We start from the raw sequence: 23,847 nt of genomic DNA on the forward strand, positions 1-23,847 counted from the left end.
GAAGACCGGAAACAGCCGGAAACAGCTAGCCTGGCCCCATCCAAAGCTAACAAAATCCACCTACCAGCGCCTCTAAAGCTCATTAATTAACACATTTTATCTGATTTGTTTAATCCGTACAAAAGCCAGCACCTAGCAAAGACTCTAGGAAGTGACTGCACACAGCCAAGAAAGTACTAAAGCTATGTCTGTCAGCTTGTGGAGGGAAGCCTGATTCTATGCTCACACTACGAGCGTCAACAGCTACAAAACGATCAAGCGTGGCCAGCTACGTTGTCGCAGAGTCACCACTGAAGTGTTGATTAAGCCCTCGTATCATTTCATATTTCACTGCTCTATTACATCCCTGTGTGCACCGCAATATTTAGAAAGCTAGAATACCATCACAGCTAAATAACACAGTACCAGATCTATGCGTTTAAAAACATTGGTTGACGCTTCACTGCGTCATTTGAGTGCAGAAAAAAGGTGTCAGTTTGTAACTTAATGTGTGGCTTCTATTGCAAATTGTGAAAAGTGACAGTTTTCAGTTTATAATGAAAAATATCTCCCTTGTTGCCTCCCGCCCACTTCCCGTCACCAAACTCCCTAGACACTGATCGCTTGTTTGTTTGTTTTTTACAAAAGATTGATTCTGTCCCAATCCAGCAGACACATTTAAGGATGTTTTTATGGTCAAAGTTCATCGTGGAGAATTCTGGCAAGAGAAGTGATGAGCCAAATGAGAGGTTCATAAAGATGAATAACAGCAGCTTTTCATAAACTCAACTAGCAGTTATGAAGATAAGTGATGCATATACTGTAACAATCCTTTGAGTCTATTTTCTATGTGAAGCACAAAGAAGACCACAGGTTGGTCAACCACATCCACATGACACGTGTGTGACACGATAACTGTGTGGCTTTCACAAGAAAATTGAGATTGAGATTGAGATTGTGGGAAGGTCAACTTTGTACAAACACAGCAGGCTGTGTTTATTGACTTATGAAGAGCAACGAATGCCTAAAAGCAGCTGATCTTGTGTCAGTCTGCCCTCAGTCACGTTTCGTTTGTAGTTATAAAAACAACACCTAACTCCTGCTTGCTTTAATGTGACATTAGCATTTAAAGGTGCAATATGTAATATTGTATGTAATACTAGCAGCTAGCGGTTAAAATAGTTACTGCACTACCAATTCAAAATACTGGAGAGTCGTCTCCCCCGCCCCCTCCTGCCCAGACTCGAAGTTCACGGGGGTTGCCAAGCTGAGACCGCAGCATTCACAACAATGTTGCTAGACGCTTTTCTCACATAGCCAGACATTACTCCACAGCACAGCGGAGTAGCTAACGTTAGATGCTAGTCTCACATAGCCAGACATAACTCCACAGCACAGCAGAGTAGCTAACGTTAGATGCTAGTCTCACATAGCCAGACATTACTCCACAGCACAGCAGAGTAGCTAACGTTAGATGCTAGTTTCACATAGCCAGACATTACTCCACAGCACAGCGGAGTAGCTAACGTTAGATGCTGGCTATATTGACAGTCATAAAAGCCCATGCTCACGCGGAGCTCTGTAACCAACTGACAGACACACTTTCTCGGCTTAAAATTACAGTATGAACCGCTAAAAACACAACAATCTCACTGTCCTCTCCACACGCCAGTCAGGCACACTTCCTTGGCTTAAAATTACAATACGAAACGCTAAAAATACCACTACCTTGCCGACGGAACACACTTCATTGGCTTAGAATTACGGCAACAATCGCTAAACACACTGCAAACTCACAGTCCTCTCTTTCCGATTTACAGCCCCCCTCTTCTGGCTTAAAATAACTCACCGTTGTCGGATCCAGCCGCTGAAGAGGCTACAAGCTGTAAACAGCCATGGGCTGCATGCCTGGTCCTCCTGGTAACGTTAACAGTTAGCAGGTTTAGCATGGCGCCGTTAGCCAGGACCAGTCGGGATCACTTTACAGGCTATGTCTCAATTGTTTTTGCGAGTAACCAACTCGGGTACTCTAGCTATATAATTCAATGTGAGTACACAAATGTTGAAATGACAAAAAATGCCCATCCCTAGTAGCTGTGATAAATTAGCCTGAAGCTAATGCTTACCTGTTCAGGAGAAAATAAGCCAACTCTGCGTCCTTTTGGGATCTAAACTGTCTCCATCTTTCAAATACATCTCCAATATTTACCAGGGGGTTGTTACGTCTCTGGTCACGCAACTGTTAGAAACATGCTGTTTTCTTTTTTTATGTCATGTAGAATCTATCTCCGTTGATCCTGTTGGTTTGTTTGCTGCTTTCATGGCTGTACTACCGTTACAGCTGTAGCGCGCTGGGTTTACGTTTTTACAGGTATATCTGGCAACCCGGCCTGCCTGTCAAACTGGGCCGTTGATAACAACACACAGATCAAAACATAAACATAAATTCCGTCACGGAATGTAAATTTCAAAAAGAAAAAATACTGACATTAGCATTGTTGTCAGAAAAGATAGTATTTCAGTTTAACATGTTTCCTTAATATCTGATTAGGCATTGGTGTCATTTTTGGATTTATTACAGTACAAATATTACATATTGGACCTTTAACTCAAAGCGCCACTGTGCCTCAGTTGGCAGCGTTATAGTTTATATCCACGTCCTTCCACTTCCTGTCTTTGTGGTGTAATTTTAATCTCCGGTAGATTTATGAGGATTATGGTTAACTGCTCCTCAGATTTCTGCAAGGTAAATCCAGACGGCTAGCTAGTTCCACCAAAACAAGTTCCTTCCCGAGGATATTTTGCAGCGGCACCTTGGCTTGCACCGCCCAAGACGATTGTGATTGGTTTAAAGAAATGCCAATAAAGCAGAGCATGTTTTTCTCCCATCCCGGAATGCTGTGTGGACTAGCCAGGCCTTCCTCCGCAGTGCTGTTGAGGAAGGTCTGGCAATGCGGGACTAGCAGCGTTCAGACCAACAGTAGCCCTGCGTGAAAAAACGCAGCCCTCTTTTATTTATTTGAATGGGGCCAGTCTGGCAGTGCAGTAAAGGACAGAAAATGGTGTTCACAGCATGAATGCAAACCCATTTTTTGTGTCTTCTGTAACTACTGTACAAACACACAGCGGGAAGTGGGAAGCGATGAGAGAGATAAGAAGTTGCCCTGCAGCTCTCATTGAATGCTCCCTCACAAATAACTAAACAGCAGGTGAGTGATTTACCTGATGCTGAGTAAAAGTAAAAGTTAAAGTAACTGCAGCATCTGAATCACGGGCATCCATTCTTACTGATCTTGTAATAAAACTCATTTGGACACAAGAAGCTTTGACTCTTGTCTGTAGAAGTGTTGCATCCCAATGAAACCAATAAAGTGCCAACACGCGATAGCAATGTCACCAGCCATAACATAACCAAGATGGCACATGCAAAAAAAACAGTGATTCAGGCCGCAGGAACTGGATGCACCGAGCAAGAAGACAACTGCTTCAAATTAGACTATTTCAAGGGAGTAACTTTGGGTTTAACATTGGGGGGGGGGTTGAGATCTCCACTTTGCACAAAATAGAAATGTTGAACATATCAAACACTTCCTTCAAACATATTTCCTGCATTCTGGTGAATTTTTTGGGTTGCACTGGCCAGTTTTGATTATTGTAAATTACGCCTATGGACCATTTACAGAAAAACACTGTATTTCTGTTCAGTTCCAAGTGTGAACTCAGAGTACATTTTGTCCCAAGAAAACAGTGAATATAAAAAGTGATGGGAGGTGATTTTGTGAAGTGACAGAGCACTCTGTTCATTTGGAACTTAATGGAGTCTCTCTGTGCTTTACACTGAGGCAGAGAGTGCAACAATCAGACTGAGTGGTTCCTGACACAGGTCAACGAAAGACAAGCTGTACAAAACGATAAAGGACATGGAGAATAAAAAATAGCACACTGCTATATAAAAGTGGATGTATGACTTTGTCTCTTCTGCTTGGTCTTTTGCTGTTATGAGCGTTACCTCCTGTAAAATGCAAAGAACTCTGTTGCCACCTGCTGGACAGAAGGCATGAATGAAGTTAGATCAAAAAAACAGAACAATGTGTTATAATGACAGGTAGGGGTGGGCGATATCGTTTACGATAATATCGTCATTGTTGTGTTAACGATGTGGAAATTGACATTATCGAGTATTTAAATTACTTACTTACTAAAACACTTGGTTTAAAAAACACGCATTGGAACCGATTGGAACGCTACACATTCACTCATGTCAACAAAGATGGCGGCGCGCAATTGTGCAGCGGCTACTAGCTAGCTCTCCTGTTGGTGTAGCTATATTTATATAAGTACAGCCACACTGAACTAATCAATATAGGACTATGATACAACACAGCCTTCCACGCGGCTCATAACATCCCGGGCGTGCCAGGTTCTTGTCGGGGCTAGCACGCCAAGCTAGCTGCCGGCAGTATGAGAAAATAACAGAGGCGGAGCGGAGGACTGCATTTTTGTGCACAATGAATGGAGTACCGACCGCAGGATCGTTGCCCAGCACGGCTCACCTGACCTGGAGCCCTGTTGGTAATATACAGGCCATTTTATTTACTATGAAAACAGCACACTGCCGTCTACATATACCCGATGCTAACCTCAATGTTCCTACACTAGTTCAATTAATATTAGTATAGTATTAGTATTTTGTCTTTGAATTGTTTTTACTTGAATACTTACATTTTAAAGAAAATTAAATAAGAACTGTTTTCATTCAACATTGTGCCCATTATTATCATCAGTGATTAAGTAACTCAGACTTTTAAAAACACATTTTTAAAGTATATCGTCTAATTATCATTATCGTCAAAATCTGAAAAAATATTGAGATATTATTTTTTGTCCATATCGCCCACCCCTATTGACAGGTGAGAGGAAAACAAAGGTGTACGTTTCACTTCAGATTTGAAGGGGTAAAACTTACCTTCTGTCTGTGGCTGAAATACTCATATTGCCCTATACTTCAACAGGGGGACTAAAGTGAAATCTACATGCCAAGGGTATGTGATTATTGAAGAAAATAGTGGTCAATGTGAAAGACTGCTATAATAAAATTGTCATACCAACAATGGATCAAATGACTATATGTGAAAACTCTGCAGTTCCCCTCAGTACAGTGCGTCTTAGCATCTTTCAGTTCACCGTTTGGTCCAGTCTCACTGCTCTCATCAGCTTTTTTTCTAGCCACAGTAGTCAGCTGTTTTCACCAACCAAAACACCTCACTGTGGCCTACACTGCCTGCTCAGCACCAAACCGTAGACAAACAAAGTTAGCAACTAGCTAGTACATATTGGAGCATTTTGCAGCTAAAGAGCCAGATATTTCCCTCAGGATTTGACAGAGAGCCAAACAGAGCTGCAAGGAGACTGAGTATTGGACTTACATTCATCACGTGGAAAAAAACACGACTTCAAACATATGCCAATGTTGCTCCATCTCTCCTGGATGTGTGAATAGGCAACTGTTTTTTTACAAGTTCATCATAACCAATAACCATCAACACCAATTTCTTTTTTCTTTCCTTTTTTTAGCCACAGGGGGTCAGCAGAAACTCCTGAGGGAACTACGTGGCTCTTTGGCTGCTAAATGCTCCATTATATTTACCAGCTGGTCACAAAACTGTGACTGTCTGCTGTTTAGTGAAGAGCAGATAGTGTACAGTGGCCCACTGACGTAAAATAAAAAGACCTAAAACCCACTGTCAGTGTCTCTGAAAACAGCTGCCTGCTGCGGTTGTCCAAAGCTGAAGGGAGCTGCAGATTATGGTGATATTTCTCTGTAGGTTCATCCCTACGAGTGACTGTGTTCACATTGTCACATTGTTTATATTGCCTTTTGATACATTTATTAGAAAAATATCATTAAGGCCTATAGCTGCTTTAAAATGTGATAGTATGTCAGTGTTGTGTTTAATTATTGTTCCTGCTTTCCCCATGTCACCAAAACCTTATTATATAATATATATATGTTATGTGTATGACATGTATATGTATCGTTGTGGGGTATGTTACCATTTATTTCTGTAGCCTCTTGGCCAGGTCATGTTTGTAAATGAGAAGTTGTTCTCAAACAGTTTACCTGGATAAATAAAGGTTTAAAAAAAAAAAATAGGCTAATCAAAATATGATGTCAGTTAAGCCAGTAAAATGACACGGTCAAAGAAATCTAAAAGAAAAAGAGCTGCATTTTCTTGTGACAAAAGCCAAGTAAGCATTACAGTAAAATACAGTATACTTCAACAAATCTGTCTCTGCTTCTAAAAGTGCAGAGCAAGTGAAAATGCAGGTATAAAAGGTATAAAAAAAAATTCAGGGATTAAAATTCATCTGTCTCCCAAATATGCCCCTTCAGTAAACTATATCTTTATCTAAATTGCAAAGTTACTTTTGGGCAGGTTTTAATATAGTATGACCTGGAAGATTCAGCTCTGCTTCATGATAATTCCACACATTATAATGGATATTAGAAGACTGCATGTGGCAACCAGGAAATAATAATCCACTAACACCTCAGAGTGTACCTTCATGTGCTTCACCAGGTTAAAAGCATGTGTCCGATTATCGGAGCAATTATGCTTGTTTCATTAATTGTTTTGTCTGAGAAGCTTTTTTTTATGTCTGCCTATGTTAAATTGCACTTAAATAATGGCTACAATAATCCTCATATTGCAAGAGGGAACCAGGAGCCCTTCAAGGTCCTCTGGGGGCTCCTGGAAACCACTGGGAGTCACTTATTTGGGAGATTGTTTGTTCCCTGTGATGCCACTAGATGTCCTACAACCAAACACCAGCTGTATCCGCTGATAGAGTCTTTACAAGCGGAGTCTGTCTTCATCTGTTACATTTTACAGCCAGTTTCATGGCTAATAAGCGCCCACTGCTTCTGAATATTGATCGCTCACTGTGATGAATTAGTGCAGATTGATGCTGTGGAGCTTCAAGGAAATAACAGTCATGTGGTGAGATTTGTGCGTCATTGGGGACCCCGGCGGTGGCCGCGGTGTGTACTGTTTCTTCGTCGTGTCTCAGACCGGAGTGAGGGGGTCAGTAAGTGCACACACCGATCACCGATCAGCGCGTTAATTGAATCCATCAACCGACCAATCCGTCGTGACCGGTGCGCCTCAACCCGGATGACCTCCGGAGTGACGGAGAGAGTGCGGAGGGAGCAGCACCGGAGGAGATGCGCATATCTGCAGGTACACTAGCGCTGTCGTAAAACGGGAGTCGGGAGCAAGTCAGCAATCATTAAAGCGATGCCAGGTGTAACCAAGTACAATTTAGTGGATGACGCGCAGGATTTGAGGATCCCCATGCACAACGACGAGGTGTTTAAGCATGGGGTCTGCTTTGAGGCAAAGGTAAGGACCCTCTGCAACAGATACTTTCTGTGTGGCAGGAATGTGAGCATGTGATCATCATCACTGTATGTGTCAAACAATGAAATGAGGGCTATTGATGTCACTGCTACTGTAACAACAAGCATATATTTTCATCCATGGGTTTATGTGATGTTGATGGGATATGCAATATAACATTTTAGATTTTTGTCCACTTTGCATCACTTTGAAATGTTTGTGATTTTATCATTTTTTACCTTGCATGCATGGAGAAGTGTTGCTTTAACTGATGACTTGATGAATGCTGACATCATTTCGGTTATATAATTTTTGACAAACCTTTGATGAGTGCAGAACAATAAGAGCGTTTTTACATTTCTGTCTTTGGCTTCTGGCACCCAACAAAATCAGTCTGAGTGTTATAGGGCTGCAACTAACTCATGGTCATTTCATTATTGATTAATCAATAATTGTTTGGTCTATAAAACATCAGAAAACTGTGATAAATTCCCATCACAATTTCCTCAAGCCCAAAGTCATCTCTCGTCTTGTTTTCAACAGTCCCAAACCCCAAATATTCAATTTACCATAATGCAAGACAAGGAAAAGCAGACAATTTCTTAATTTTGAGAGGCTGGAACCATCAAACATTTGATACTTTTGATGGAAAACTGGCAACTGATCAAAAAAGTTAATAAATGTTTTTTGTGGATCTACTGATCGACTAATCGTTGCAGCTCTAACATGTAATGGTGTATTCATAGAGGAGGAATACTTCCAAAAATGTATGAAAAGCTGTCAAAACTATAATGGTCTGCCAGCACAGGCTCTCCCCAGATAGTCAGTGGTATTCATTCCCTCAAACTGTCAATCTTTAAACCTTTTTCTGACATTTTGCAGTACATTGGCAGTTTGGAGGTGGGTCGCCCCAGCAGCCGGATGGAGATAGTCGCTGCTATGAGAAGAATCCGAGTAAGAAACTTAAATGTGACTTCACTGAACCAGACCGCTGAACTTGACCCTTGTGACAGCAGTCTAAACATATTAACAATGACCCTGGAATTGATGCTGGTGCATGCACATTAACTCTCTCTCTCTCCTGTGTTTTATGTCTCACCTTGTGCACGGTGCTCAGAGGATCTTTACTCTCCTTATCATCCTCCTTACACATAAATCACTAGTCTGCGTAAAACTACACACTCTGCAGATTCAGTGGTCTGTCAGAAGCAATTTAAATCACAGCAGGATTCATAGGGCAGCACCGATTTTTAAGGCTGAGGAGAGATAAAGGGTGCAGGTTTATATGTGAAACCAACAGCTCTCGAGCCCCCCTTTGGACCAAACAAGGCCACTGGAAACACAAACGATGCCTTGTCATTACACACAGCACTGCAGTGTTACAGAGAAGACAGGGAGGAGAGGATTTAGCTGCGTGTCAGCTGTTGGATCTAATCTAACAACCAAGTTATTGAGTCAACCAGAGGTCAGCCACATCCTCAGTGACATCCGGACACACTTAATCCTGATCCCTCATGTACAGTGCAGTATAATGACCATTTGATTTGAGAAATTTAGTGATGCTGTATGTTTGAGTTTCCTCCCTTAACATACTCAACATCACGGATCTCAATGATTTGGTATTTTTACAGTTTTTCTCATAATGCATTATAAAAGAGCTTTTGATATAGCAGATCAGATAAAAACAATATACACACACAATGTACAAGGTAATCATATGGCTGCTAAAAACCTTGCTGGCCAAATCTCTGTAATGTAGCTATTTTTTAATCTGTCCTTAAACAAACCAATTTTATTAAAATGTATGTTATGTAGCTCTTATCTAAAAGCAGAGTTTGCAAAATGCTTTTCTGCAAGCCTTAAGTACAGAGATAATAAAGGGAAGGAGATGAAAAAATAGAAGAAAAGAAAATGCATTAAGAGACAAATAATATGTAAATACAAATACAATACAACAGCATGATATTAAACGTGGGCAAGATTAAGGTTGATAGAATAAAAGCAAGTCGGTAAAAGAGTCTGTACTCTTTGTGAGCGCTGTAATGGCTCAGTAATTAAGAGTCTCTGCTCTTGCGGGGGACGGACTCTGAATATTCAAAAGCTGACTTGTCCTTAAAACACTTGCAGTGGCTTAGAGATAAGATGAGAGGTGAGTTTGCACAACCTGTAAAGCATTGGTTGTGCTTAGAAGTGGTGGCTGAGCGATGTGCATGAAAATTTAGCACGAACACCTCCTGTGTTGCACTTTTTGGAGATGGATGGTCCTCTTGTCCCAGTTTACATGGGGCTGCACGTACACATTGTGGGAGTTGTGTCCTTCACCTGAGCATCTACAATGGAGGAAACCTCCCACACAACAATAAGACGGATGAACTAGATAAGAGTGTATGACAAGGAATAAGCGCCTATTGAATCTTCTATTAAGGTACTTTTCTCCTGGGTGTGACACAGGTCAGACAGGCTTATAGTGCTCCAGATTCAACAGGGCTCAAATCACCAGATATGACTTGCTATGTTTGTAATAATTATCTCTTTTCTTTACTTCCTGTGAGATTTATTTTTTTGATCTGAAAATAAGAATCCATCCAATCCTGATGAAAATAATCTTCATCTGATCCATTAATCATCTGATGTTGGATGTTGTTGTTGTTGTTTCAAAGCAAGGCGCATTATTTCAGATAAATACTGGTTGTTCTTAGATCTCTGGGCCCTGTTATATGGAGCCAGCAGTGGAGGCAGAGGGTACAGCATCGAGCAGTAATCACGGAGAGGGATGAAAGCGTTCCACAAATGTCGGCCTCCCTCTGGGAAGTCTGCCTTTGAAAGCTTAAATAGCTCCTAGAAACAGAAACTGACAGTGTTTACTCAACCTCACATTTGCTCTAAGAAGAAGATTGCGAAAAATATCCTCCTGTCTGCATGATTCCATACCTCTATTCCAATATATAATTTGTCTTGTGTAAAGTGCTCCATCTCAGCAGGTCCATGTGATATTTAATTCTAGTCACACCTCATAATAATCTATTATCAACCTTGAATGTTAATTTAAATATCATTTTCCTTCACAGTATGAATTCAAACTGAAGAATATAAAGAAAAAGAAGGTCAACATTGTCGTATCCACTGATTTTGTCAAAGTGATTTTGCTCAAAAGGAGGAAGGTCAGTCCTTTATTTGAATTATATATTTTTGTCTTTTCACCTCTGTCACTTGTCAACCCATGTGTTTTTGTGTCGTAACAGAGAAAAGGGTGGTCATGGGACGAGAATACGATCTTGGTGACGCAGGATCCCATCTACAGGTAAGCCCTCCTGATGATATTAAATCAAAGCCAAATAACCAGGCAGCTTGTAACCAACTCGATGAAATATTGACGTTTGTCTTCCTTTTAACAGGATTTTCTATGTCTCACATGACGCCCAAGACTTGAAGATCTTCAGTTATATAGCGAGAGATGGCCAGAGCAACATTTTCCGCTGCAATGTGTTCAAGTCGAAGAGAAAAGTAGGTTTGATTCCGGCTAAACTGAAAATGCTTAAAGGTCCTATGACATGCTGCTTTTTGGATGCTTTTATATAGGACTCAGTGGTCCCCTAATACTGTATCTGAAGTCTCTTTCCTGAAATTCAGCCTTGGTGCAGAATTACAGCCACTAGAGCCAGTCCCACAATGAGCTTTCCTTAGGATGTGCCATTTCTGTGTCTGTAGCTTTAAATGCTATTGAGGAGGAGAGAGGCGGAGCAAGGTGGAGGGTGGGGGGGTGGCCTTGACCAACTGCCATGCTTCGCTCATTTGCAAGCCATGATGTCTCTCTCTTTCTCATGGGTGGGCCAAATTCTCTGGGCGGGCTAAGCAGAGAAAGGGGAGGTAACATTTCCCCTTATGACGTCACATAGGGAAAATTCCAGATCGTCCCATCTGAGCTTTCATTTTCTCAAAGGCAGAGCAGGATACCCAGGGCTCGGTTTACACCTATCACCATTTCTAGCCACTGGGGGACCATAGGCAGGCTGGGGGAACTCATATTAATGTTAAAAAACCTCATAAAGTGACATTTTCAAGCCGTGGGACCTTTGACAGACAATATATCTGGGGATATTACATATTTTTCTCATTGTCAACAAATCCAATGAAAATACCAAAGCCAACATGGAATTGATGCTACTTATAAGTATATATTAGCCTGATCTGATGTATCGTTTTCCTCTGTTCACTGCTGTTTTATGAAATTATACTTAAGATCCCATATTATGAGCATTTTATATAGCATGTCGACCTGCTTTATAAAAAAAAAACAAAAAAAAACAGGGAAATTGCCCTTTTTACAAAATGGTAACCTTTATAATATAATAAGTGAGCTTTAGATGTGCATCTTTTGGACAGGCTAGCTGTTACCACTGTTTCCATTCTTTGTGCTAAGCTAAGCTAACTGGCTGCTGGCAGTAGCTTTATTTTAACCATACAGACTTGAGAGTGATATCAATCTCATCATCTAACTCACGCCAAGAAATCATAATCATTGGCACTGAGAGCAACAGAACAGGCGGGGGGGAGGTTGCAAACTTAGTATTGAGAGACGGACGAACACATTGTTGGTTTTGGTATTATTATGGATTTGTTGAAAATTACAAAAAATCTCCAGATGTATCCTTTCAGGAACCACAGCAAGTCAATCATTGCATTTTGTTTTCCCCTGCATGCTCTGCACATAGCTTCTAATGATGATATTATGCCCGTTGCCTCGTGATGTATTATCCTGTTGGACCTCATATATGGGCAATTATTCTGAGCGTATGTGTGTTAAAATGCGTATGAATCTCCACATATCTGCATATCAAGCAGATACATTCTTTCCCTCCATGACAAAGACAGAGCATCAGTCAGGTTGATTTCCATCCCTTCACCATGGATACCAGACTGACAGTGACTTAGTGAAGCGGAATACTAATCATCCCGGTGGGAAGAAAGAAAAGAAGACAGGCTTTTTTACTCAGCTGCTTAAAGACATTTTCACCACTGCCGACTGAACACCCACCATAATGTCAGGGATAGGCAAAAAGTGGTGCCTAACTACCTCCCCAGGGCCGCGGAGCCTTATCTGGATGTTGCAGACCAAGCATGTGTGCTGAGTAGGAGGAGATGGACCGGCTGATAAAAGGAGATTTTAGTTATTTTCATCACGGCATGTTGCTGCCCAGCAGGGCTTAGATGTCAGCTCAGAGTACCAATAGAGCCTTGCTGTGTTTGGCCTGGGGAGGGCTGTTTGTTTAACTTGACAATTTCAAAACAAAATTCAATTTAAAATTGATGGAGCAAAATGTAATTTCATAAATCAATTCTCATCACTTTATTTTGCTGTTTCACTTGATTGATCTGCTTTCATTTTGGTGGGAAAATGTGGCTTCTGTGTAATTTAAAGTAAAGGTAAAGTCTCTCTGATTGTTGACCTGATGATGATGACATACCTGAGCCTCCTGCAGTAACAACAAACTTTATCTTCACTTTGCATTAAAAGTTACGTGACTCTGAAATAGAACAATCCATCACTACGACAGCAGAATGTATGCAGAGCATAGAACAAGTACAAGCAGCTGATGCTTTGTGCTCGTAATATCTTTGACTTTAATTTGGTATCTTTCTCCTGTTTCCCTCTGTCTTCAATTTCCACCTCCAATTCTGCCTATTCCCCATTTTTTTCTGCTGCTATTTTTCATTTTCTTTCTCTTTGCATGTGCACACTCACACACGTTCATCCATTCACTTTTCTTCCTGTGCAACTCTTCTGGCATTTCATTTTCTCCCCTACTGTACCCCTTCATTTGTGCGTCTTCCCTTACTGTGCTCCTGCTGCTGCTTCCCCCGCTCTCAACACCCCAACACCCACACTTTTTCGCTGTGTCCTCCCTTGCAGTCTCAGGCCATGAGGATCGTGCGGACAGTGGGTCAGGCATTCGATGTGTGTCACCAGCTGACCCTGCAGCAGAAAAGCGATGACCAGGAGGATGAGGAGGGGAAGGCAGAGGAATCAGAGGCAGTGCCAGGTGATTCACACCTACACACAAACACACACAAAAGTGCATCCACCAATCCCTTCTCCTTCTCCCTCCTGTCTTTGTCTCTCTCCATCCCATTCTCCTTCTGTCTCACACACAAAGTCAATCTTCTTTCTTTTCCTCACACAACAACACATAAACTCCCGGGCCTTCTCTTCTCTCCCTCTTGCTTTTTCTCTGTCACAAACAAAACACCTGAGCGCCTGCAGAAGCAAACACATCTCTCTGAGAAAAGATGTCATTATCCACTACTGACGATTTCTTTCAGCCACTTGCTCTGCTGCAGCTGCAGATGTGTTTTGGTAAGTCGGGCAAGCCATTGGTCCAAGACCTTGCTTGTGTGTGGGCTTCTGCCAGCTCTTCGCCTGCTGCTGCTGCTGCTGCTGCTGCTGCTGTCACTGCCTCTAGATATGTTGCAAACTATAAAGCTCAAAGTAAAAACTGCATGAAAGTCCCCCCCTTATATGTATATGCTCCCTCTGCAGCAAAGAAGAGGTTTGCATTGCCAGAGGAGACCGAGCTTGAAGCCACTACAGAGGACAGCATTGAGTGTGTCTCCTTATCAGACATGGAGAAGAGTAAAAAGGACGAGGCCCTCGGTAACAATGACAAGGTAGAGTACAGAAGTCCTTGATCATTTCGGTGTCGGTTACACAAAGCCCTGCTATTTTCTCACTCTGTTAGAAACACAGCTTTTTTTGTACCCTGCATAGATGAAGACAAGCCTGCAGTGTTTCCACTCAGCTAAAATATAGTGCTGCAACTAACACATTTTCATTACCAATTATCATTATCTATCTGCCCTTCATCAGTTGATCGTTTAGTCTAGAAAGTGGAGGAAGATAGTGAAAAATGCTCCTCGCAATTTCCCAAAACTCAACATAACTTTCTCAAATCACTTGTTTGTGTGACCAACAGTCCCAAAAGCCAAACTTCTAAATCTTCTATTTACTTCCATATAAGACTAATAAAACAGCAAATATTCATATTTGTGTTTAAAATGACTTAAATAGCATTACACCAATTTTACACATCAAGTTTAATTTACTCATTATGAGGAGTACTAGTCCGACTGTGAAAACAGTTGTATAATAATAATAATAATTGTGTAATGTCTTCTGTGACTCTGGAAAGAGAGCTCCAAAGTTTGAGAAAATAACCCTGATGAGGTCATAGTGATGTCATCAGGGTAGCAGAGAGGGTCTAATGAAAGATGCTTTCAAGTTGCATCATGGGAAATATAGGATCCAGAATTTTTTTTCAGAGTTTCACCCATACTAGGCACTAAAAGTCAGGATACTGTATCTGCTAAATCCCTGGAGTCTACCTTAAATTACTTATCGATTACATTTCTGTCAATCGACTCATCAATTCATTGACTAACTGTTTCAGCTCTGCTAAAATTCAATTCCTTAAGTAACTTTTAATGCCCATTAGTCCTGCTACTGAACTGCTTTCCCCCTTCCACACAGACATGACACAAACAACTTATTAGATCAATCTCTTTTCCCTGTTGCATTTACATAAATCCTTCTGGGAGGCTCACAGCTCACAGAGAGGGTCATGGGGAAAGTTTGGCCTCATAACAAGCTGTATGAAGTTCAGTAAACAAGCATATACAGCGAGCAACGGCATCTTTAAGGCTTATTTGTGAAGAAATGCTCCACATCTATATTGATGTGATCATATGGTATATTAATGAAAACATAGCAAGGCTTTCTGGCGTCGCTCTGTATCCTGAGATGTCAAACAAGCGACTATGCTCTCTGATATTTGTCAGCTCATTTTCCAACCAAGTCTCTGTGGCACTGTCAGCTTAATAGTGCTGTGCTGACGAGGAGCTAATTGGTTTGAATTAAATGGATTTTACATCTAATAATATGATTACCTGAAAACAAGGACATTAGCTTTATTATTTCATTATTTGATACAACTCTGCCACAATCAAACAGCAGTATTTCATATGTCCAGATCTTACATGCAATTTTCCCCTCTCCTGTGTGTAATCTGACGGTCAAGTGTCCTTCACAGTCGAGCATTATTGACAGGACAGTCTACCATATTGATCTCACATCTCAGATATAACACAGATAAGTAGTTTTTTTTCATGACTGCAAGCACTCTAACATAATGGTGTGAGTCATAATTCCTGTATGGACAGCTGCCCATCCGGTCAATCTGTAGGTTTATTTATAGATTCCGCTGGATCAATCCCCATTAAAACACCATCTCCACAACTAGATTAAATGCTATTTTAGACCAGAAATGTCTTTGACATGATTAAAGTAAAATCTACAGTATAACTGATTAGTCATGCTTGTGTTGTGGATTAAACAAAGTGTCCACCTCTTTAAATTAAATGTAACTCTCAACCATTAGAACTCAATTTCAGCTTCGGATATAATCGATATCTTTGTGTTAGCAATGGCTCAAAGTTCCCCTTAGCGCTTCGAAGCGCTTAGCATCTTTCAGCTCATTGTTTTGGTTTTATGGACCCCATTTTTGCTGTTTTGGATATTACAACACAGGACAGACTGCACAGATTTGACACATCGCGTAGTGCGCACACACACACACACACACACACACACACACACACACACACACACACACACTAAACGCTACATTGCCTAGCAATGTTGAAAGAGTTTGAACTATCACACACCGCGTTTGTTGTACTCACCCGTCTGAAGGGGAGTCTTGCATTGTCTTGCACTGCAAAGTCTACTAGTTACTAGTAATATAGTATTTAAAAGTACAAGCAGCCTACCCAAAAACAAAACTGCTTTGTTAAAGTAACGAGAGTAAATGCAATCTGTTACTTCCACCCCTGAGTGTCAGCCCCTCAAAATCAAAGACCAAGTTTTTCTTTCTACACGCACCTCACAGTCCACCTGTTATTCAAGTGGAAATCTATCACAGAACCAGGCAGCAATATAAAATACTCCATCAACAGCAGCCTTAATAGAGAAACCACAGCGTCTTAATTGATCTTCCTTTGGTGTGAAATACAACTCCCTCTTTATTCATGTTTTATTAATGTATGCATTACATACAGCACAAAGAATACCATTTGTTGCGCTGTTGCAGGTTATTTTTGGAAGATGTTTGAAATCAAATCCGGAACTGAAGTTGCATTAACACTGTGTAGTGTTTTAAGTATTTTATTAGCTAAAATCAATGTCTTCATTCATAAAAATGTCCTCATTGGTGTAAAAGTACCTCTGCCAATGATCTGACTTATCCTCGTAAGCGAATCATTTCTTATCTGTATTTACATTGGACAGGCAAGTCCAAGGAGGCTTCCATGTCGTTCCACCATTTTGAAAAACTATAATCACTGAGAGGGACATAAAGCACTAGCCTACTGTCTAGCTAATCCACAAAACGTTTGCGTTCAGAGCCAGCTTCACATGACTGAAAACGGCTGAAACGGAGAAGGAGATCAGTGAGAGGTGCTCGAAAGCCTGCACTGCACTTTAGTTCATAATGGAGGATCATACTTATGCCGAGCCACAGGAGAAGGAATCCTTGTCGCCAAAAAAGCGAATATTGGAAGACATGTTGTCATAGCTTCTTGGTACATAACAGCTACCATAGTTGCAACACGCATTTGAAAAAGCGTGCAATGCGAGGCGCTAGAGAGCACCATTGGTTTGAATGCAAAATACAATTTCACTGCTAGATGGGAGAAATTCCTACACAGTGTACCTTTAAATGGTGGAACTAGGCATCACAAAATGTCCTCGGGAGGCCTTGAACATCAAGCAGCAATGATGATATCTAGTGGTGGTCCATCTGTGGCTTTTTTCCATCAGAATGAAAGGCAACAGTCGTGCTGCTGTCGGTGCAGCGTATCTTCTCTGTCTCTCCCCAAGGAGCTCATACTGGCAGAAAGAGACTGGCAGTTTTTAAACCACTTCTTTAGATGTGTTACTACTCACACGCTTTCATATGATGTTTTACTTTCCACTGTTACTCCATTATTTAGGATTATTGGTTTTCCTACCCTATACTTAACTTTTTTTCCCCCATCTCCTTTACAGCCCATCCATAGGGCTGTGATGTATTATATTTTGTTAACTTTATTTAAAGTGGTAATATGCATGAGGTTTTCCACTGCACGGTTCAAGGATGACGAAGCAGTCAGTCAGTCTTTTTTCCATGTATTTCTCACAATGAGTTCAATTTCTGTGGGTGGTGCTTATGTTTCTATGTGTTAATGGTGGCTGTGATCACTCCAGTAAAAAAGACTGAGCAAAAAAGACATTTCAAGGAATGAAAACATCACAGGTACTTTTCATTAACTTATTAATGTCGTTAGAAGTAGTAGAGCCCAATTTACTGTCATCTCTGTTGTAGGTGTCTGATTACCCATCTCTCCTGCTGGGCTCCCCGATCCTTGGAGCCTCTGTGTCGGGTCAGTCGGCAAAAGAGGCTCCCTGCTCTACAGAGCACCAGGTCCAGCTCCTCCAGAAACAACTGCAGCAGCAGGAACAGCAAGCACTGGCAGCTTCAGAGCAGGTACTGATGGCAGTTCTTTTTTCCTGTGGAACCACATCTATGACATATATTTCTTTCTCTTTTTTTGTTCCTGATGAAACTCCTAATGGCAGCTTTGGTCCATATATTGTTTACAGTTTAATGAATTTATTCAAGTGCAAAGCCTTTTATCAAAATAAAAAAATTAAGACTACAACATAAGTTCTAAATATATCTGTATAGAACATAATATACACATAAGATAGATCAACAAGACTAAAGGGGCTTTCAGACGAGCCTTAAGCGGCTGCCGCCTGGCAATGTTGTTTATTGCCCTGGCTAAAAACATATTACATATACATAAACATACAAACATACATAAACATATTACAAGACTAAATTTGAAATTGATTGAATTTTTAGAACATGTTAGTTTGAGGTATTACCGTAAAATGCATATCAAAATACCTTAATTAAGATTATTGGAAAACGTTGTGATGCTTGACACAAAATGTTCAAGCACATAATAGAGCAATGCGCTATTTCCATTTTCAATCAGTGGTGTGTTAAATAGGACATGGCGAGGCATTTCGGGTTATTAAATGCTCACCTCTTTAATTCCTTTAAACCACTACATACACTTTTGAAAAGTTTCACATCAAATTAAATATGCATGAGCCGTGGTTTTAAGGCCTTTAAAGACTTGAAGCTTTTTAGAGTTTGCAGCTGGCATTGGCCAATCTCATTAACAGGGATTTGATTCATAAAGTTAATTCATAGTGTTGATGTGTGTTGGTTTCAGCCTGTCTCTTCTAATATGGTATCTGGAGTAACAAAAATATATAAGTCATTAATGTCTAAAAGTGAAACTTTTGACCAAGCACACTCCAAACTTAGGAGCCACTGTGGAATTGCCTATCAATACCAGAATTGTGTGTGTATCCTTTGTGTGTGTGTGTGTGTGTGTGTGTGTGTGTGTGTGTGTGTGTGTGTGTGTGTGTGTGTGTGTGTGTGTGTGTGTGTGTGTGTGTGTGTCCAGGTCCATGTACTTCAGGAGCAGCTGTCGGTGGAGGTGTGTGCTCGGACTGAAACCCAGGCCAGAGTGCAGAGGCTGCTGCAGCAGAACACCGACCTGCTGCAACACATTTCCCTGCTGGTCAAACAGATCCAGGAACTGGAGCTCAAATCTGCTGGCCACTTAACATCTAGTAAGTGGAAGTCTGCAGTTATAGCTTTTTTTCCTCCCATTTACATTATATATTTTATTTTGTTTGGTTGCCTCAAATCTTCCTCTATTTCAATGTGTTCTTCTCTATGAATTTATGTCATAAAGTCATCCTTTTTCTACCTTCCTCTCTTTTCCCTTCATCACTTTCTTTGCGTGTCGCTTTCCTGTCGTTATGGCTCCTTTTCTCATCCACTTCTGGCATGCAATTAATTATGCCATGGCAGCCCTCTCAGAGGATTCAGTACTGCTCTCCGCTCTCCCCTCCCTGCCTTTAGCCAGTGGCAATATGCTACTGTATAGTCATGAATTATCAAATCTTGTCAGCACAGACATCATCCCTCTCCCTATAATCTCCTCGGCTTTGCTCAAACCTCTCTTCTCATGTCTTGTATCTCTGTTTACATGTGATAACCACCAATTTTCTCCATGCTTTGTTTCATCTTACACATCCTTCTTTTGATATCTTTTTTTTGATATTCTTTATATTCTTTAGTGGGATCCCAGGACAGTCTTCTAGAAATCACTTTCCGCGCCAAGCCCCCCAGCTCTTTTTCATCTATGGGTCCCTTTGCAGCTCAATCCCAGGTCCAGATTAGTGACAGTGCCTGGGTCTCCGCCCGCCCCGGGCCCTGCTCTCCAGGCACCGACACCAGCCATCTTGGGCTCAGCGGCAGTGGAGTTCGTCTTGAGTGCTTCCGCTTCACCTCCCGAGGGCCGGACAGCCAGGAGCAGGGCCAGGACGCAGGGGAGACTCCCAGCGACGGAGCCCCGGATGAAAGCTCGCTGCTGGGGGAGCAGGTCCTGGGAGCCCTGGAGCTGCTGCGGTTTAGGGAGTCAGGGATCGGGTCGGAGTACGAATCAAACACAGATGAGAGCGATGACCGGGACAGCTGGGGGCAGGGGGAGGGAGTGGGGGCTGACGGTGCCACTCGACTCTTAAACGTGCTGAACGCAGAGAGTCTGCCGGACTGCTTAGGGGATGAGATGGCTGTGTAGTGGTGCTCTTAAAGCTGCTCAAGGCAACATTGCACGTATACACCACCCCAATGAGAAACAGCTGAAATTCAGAATCTGAAGGACTTCATAACAATATAATATATCAGTAAACTGCATCGTCGACAGAGTGCTCACGCACCACTGTTCTGTTTTGGTTTGCTACTTCCTGTGCACTGACAAAATGTCCCAATTGTATGAGTGGTGCAAGATTTATTAATAGAAACAGAGATGCAGAAAGTATAATTAATTGATGGATTTGTTCTGTTTAATTCAACTCCATTCCAGCTCCAAAACAAGGTGCAACAGGTGTGTTTATAGTTTGGAATTTGGCGCAGTGCAGACTTATTCAAACCTTGGACTGTCAGATAGTATAAACACTGTTGTGTTTCAGGCTCCATCTCTGCTGTCTGTTAGTATGTGTGTGTGTTACGTACTGTGTGTGTGTGTGTGTGTCAGTTTGATGGTTTCTGTACCTTACATCCTTTTGGTTCCCTGATTCTCTGGGCTTGTTACACTGTGGTTGTGTCTGTGTTCATGGAGTTATGACACATCCGGCGTGGACGTGGTCATTTTCTTTGCTGTTTCCCAGTGAAGATCTGTGAAGAAAAGACCCCTTTGCCAAGTCTGTCTGAATATCCTAACGCATTTTTTGGAGTGTGAAAATTAAAACCTTACTGTGCTTGCTATGACACAAATCTGTAATTACACATGGGTTTAAAAAATGAGCATGTATCTCTCATGGTCTGATTTATTTCACAGTTTTCTATTCATACTAATCTTCATCCTGTTTTATATTATTGAAGAAGACTTTCTGATTAGGTGATGCTGTGTCTCAACAACCTTGTCTCTAATGTTTAAAAATGCAACCACAAAGTACTGTGAGTATTATTTGTTAATGCTGTACTGCAGTAACCATAAACTGCTGCGTCACTGTTCCACCATTCAGATGAATTCCTTGGAAAGTCCTGAACTATCATAAATAAAGTTACTAGTACAGCACTCCAATTTAATATTTGTATTGCCACACAACGGACGTTTCGGGCAACGCCCTTCCTCAGCGTGTGCATGCAATTACAAAAACCTGAAAACCAAAGACCAAAGTCTTGAACTTCTAATTCAGATAAGGATGGAGGCGTATAAGACTCCTGGACACGTTCATATTCTTCTGGCTAACTGTCGCACCAGCTCCACCTCGCTGACTGTGAGCCAGATCTCTGAATCACTGAATTGGGGACGTGTCTTTGAGCTCTTTCCAAAACCGATTAATCTCTTCCTGGCCCCCTCTCTCTCCCTCACACCTTCCTCCCCTCTTTTCCCTGAAGCTTGTTACCTCTTCCCCACTATCCAGTGCTCACAATCTATCTGCTGTATCCAGATTTCTCTGTCATTTCTATCCAAGGTTACGTCTGTTCACGTGAAGTGTACTAAACATTATATACTAAACAAATTGCACCTAAATCGATCTTTCTCCTTGTGGAATTGCATGCCCTTTCTCAAATGCCATCTGGTGTCATGGTAAATGTTCAGTGTATTTAGTATAAGTTACTAATTGCTGAAATACATCCATGGGTGAAATAACCAGAAATATGTCTCTGACATAATGATAAGCAGCAGCAGTTTGTGGGCTGACCTTTTCAAAATGTTTTTCTCATTAGTATTTGTAACTGGTTGAGAAAATGGGATGCGGGAGGTCTTTTATGAGGAAGATGTCTCTCTCTTATTATTAGAGATCCACCAGCTGTGGTCATTAAACAGGGTCATCTTCCATTAAGCTCACTGCGTGTACGGACAGCCGCAGCTTGATGTAACGCTGCAGATAAGCTGGAAAATATGAAGAATATCAGCCATTACCTGCCCACATCCAGCCACAACACCCTGCAGCTCTGCTATTGCAGCTGCAGCACACACAGAAAGTGGGCGGCCTCCAGGACACAGCCTCTACTTTGGTTTGTTGATTAATAATGAAAAATGGTCTGTAGTGTCATTCTGCTCGCCCCTTCTTGTGTTCTGTAGGTAAAATGAATTCAATAAAACATTGTTTCGCAGTGTAAAGTTTATTCCTAGGTTTGGTCTTTTTAGCCTGGTCTATATCCACAACGTTCCACTTCCAGGATTGTTCAGGTGCTGCCGGAAATTCCACTGGATGTCCGTTACCTTCCGCTTTCTTTATGCTGGCATTTTAAACTCTGGTCGATTTATGATGACTATGGTTAACTGCTCCTCAGATCTCTGCAGGGTAACTCCAGACAGCTAGCTAGACTATCGGTCCAATCAACCAAGAGTTTTCTGTTGCACGACTAAAACAACCTTTAAACGTGCACATGTTCCACCCATCAAGTTCCTTCCCGAGGCTATTTTGCAGAGGTGCCGTTGCTCCGTGTGGAGCTTAGAGCCGCCCAAGACGATTGTGATTGGTTTAAATAAATGCCAATAAACCAGAGCATGTTTTTCTCCCATTCCGGAATGCTGTGTGGACTAGCCAGACCCTCCTCCGCAGCGCTGTGAAGGAAGGTCTGGCAATGCGAGAATATTTTAGCCAGACTAGCACTGTGGCTCTAGGGATGGCAGCGTCAGTCAGCGTCGGTCCACCGCTCCAGTCCAGACTGATATATCTTAACTACTGTAGAATGGTGTGTCATAAAATGTTCACTAATATAGTAAAATATCAAAATATATCAAATAAATTGGCACAAAAGTTGTACGGCCATTCATGGTTCCCAGACGATGAATGGGACGATGTGATCCCCATCTTTCCTAACATTTTTATAAATAACGCTCATTTGCTTTGTTGCAGAGAGTCAGATGAGAATATCAATACCACTCTCATGTCTTTACTGTAAATATGTAGTTATTGGCCAGTTATCTTAGATTAGCATACAAACTAGAAACAGGAAAACAGCAGGACTAGCTCTGTCTGGAGGCAACAAAATCTGCATACTACTGTAATACCACTCTTGTACATTAAATATTAGATTAGATTCAACTTTATTGTCATTGTGCAGTGTACAAGTACAAAGATAGCGAAATGCAGTTTGCATCCAACCAGAAGTGCAAAAAAGCAGCAAAGTGCAATGCGATATAGAAGTATATATAGGTGGTGCATAGGCAGGACAAGAAATATATTGCAGTGTTATAAGAGCAGAATAAATATGGCTATGTAATATGAGCAGTGTATGAACAACATGTACAGATATGTGCAATGTAGTAGCAGTGACATTATACTAGTAGTAAGAATAATATAGATATAGATATATGCAGTGTATTAACAGAATATATAATAAGAGAAACAGAATAAATATGGATATACTGAAGATATAAATATGAAGCTGCCTGCTGTAGCAGGTTAGCTTAGCTTAGCACAAAGACTAGAAACACGAGCATGAGCTATTTTACAAGATGTCAATTACATCTGTATAATCATTAAAGATATTTATTGATTAGCAGTTAGCAGTCAGGGATCATCAGATGTGGCCTACTGAAAACCCTTTGAAGTTTTATTGTTTCAAGATAAATAAGTGTGTTAAAAAAAGAATGTGTGGCTTTGAATATAGTCTACAATAGTAATGAAAGTCTCTTTTTTTTGCCATTACATTTACATCGCTCTTTGTTTTGCCATAGGTTTTCACTCATAACATCCTGAAGAAATATTGTCACTTGTTGCTATAGCAGCAGTTTTAAATGACTGTGAGTAGAAAATAAAACTTTTTCA

General features: G+C 41.2%; 1 protein-coding gene across 1 annotated transcript; it reads left to right on the forward strand.

The window, feature by feature from the left end:
- The first annotated feature begins 6,820 nt into the window (after positions 1-6,820).
- On the forward strand, positions 6,821-20,162 carry LOC114565595 (carboxyl-terminal PDZ ligand of neuronal nitric oxide synthase protein). Its single transcript, XM_028593753.1, has 10 exons — positions 6,821-7,382; positions 8,262-8,333; positions 10,448-10,540; positions 10,622-10,680; positions 10,775-10,883; positions 13,291-13,420; positions 13,918-14,045; positions 17,795-17,956; positions 18,954-19,122; positions 19,636-20,162. The coding sequence occupies exons 1-10, from the start codon at positions 7,278-7,280 to the stop codon at positions 20,136-20,138; spliced, it is 1,530 nt and encodes a 509-aa protein (XP_028449554.1). The 5' UTR covers positions 6,821-7,277; the 3' UTR covers positions 20,139-20,162.
- The last annotated feature ends 3,685 nt before the right edge of the window (positions 20,163-23,847 follow it).

Source organism: Perca flavescens, chromosome 12 (assembly GCF_004354835.1).
Source record: "Perca flavescens isolate YP-PL-M2 chromosome 12, PFLA_1.0, whole genome shotgun sequence".
NCBI classification, from domain to species: Eukaryota; Metazoa; Chordata; class Actinopteri; order Perciformes; family Percidae; genus Perca; species Perca flavescens.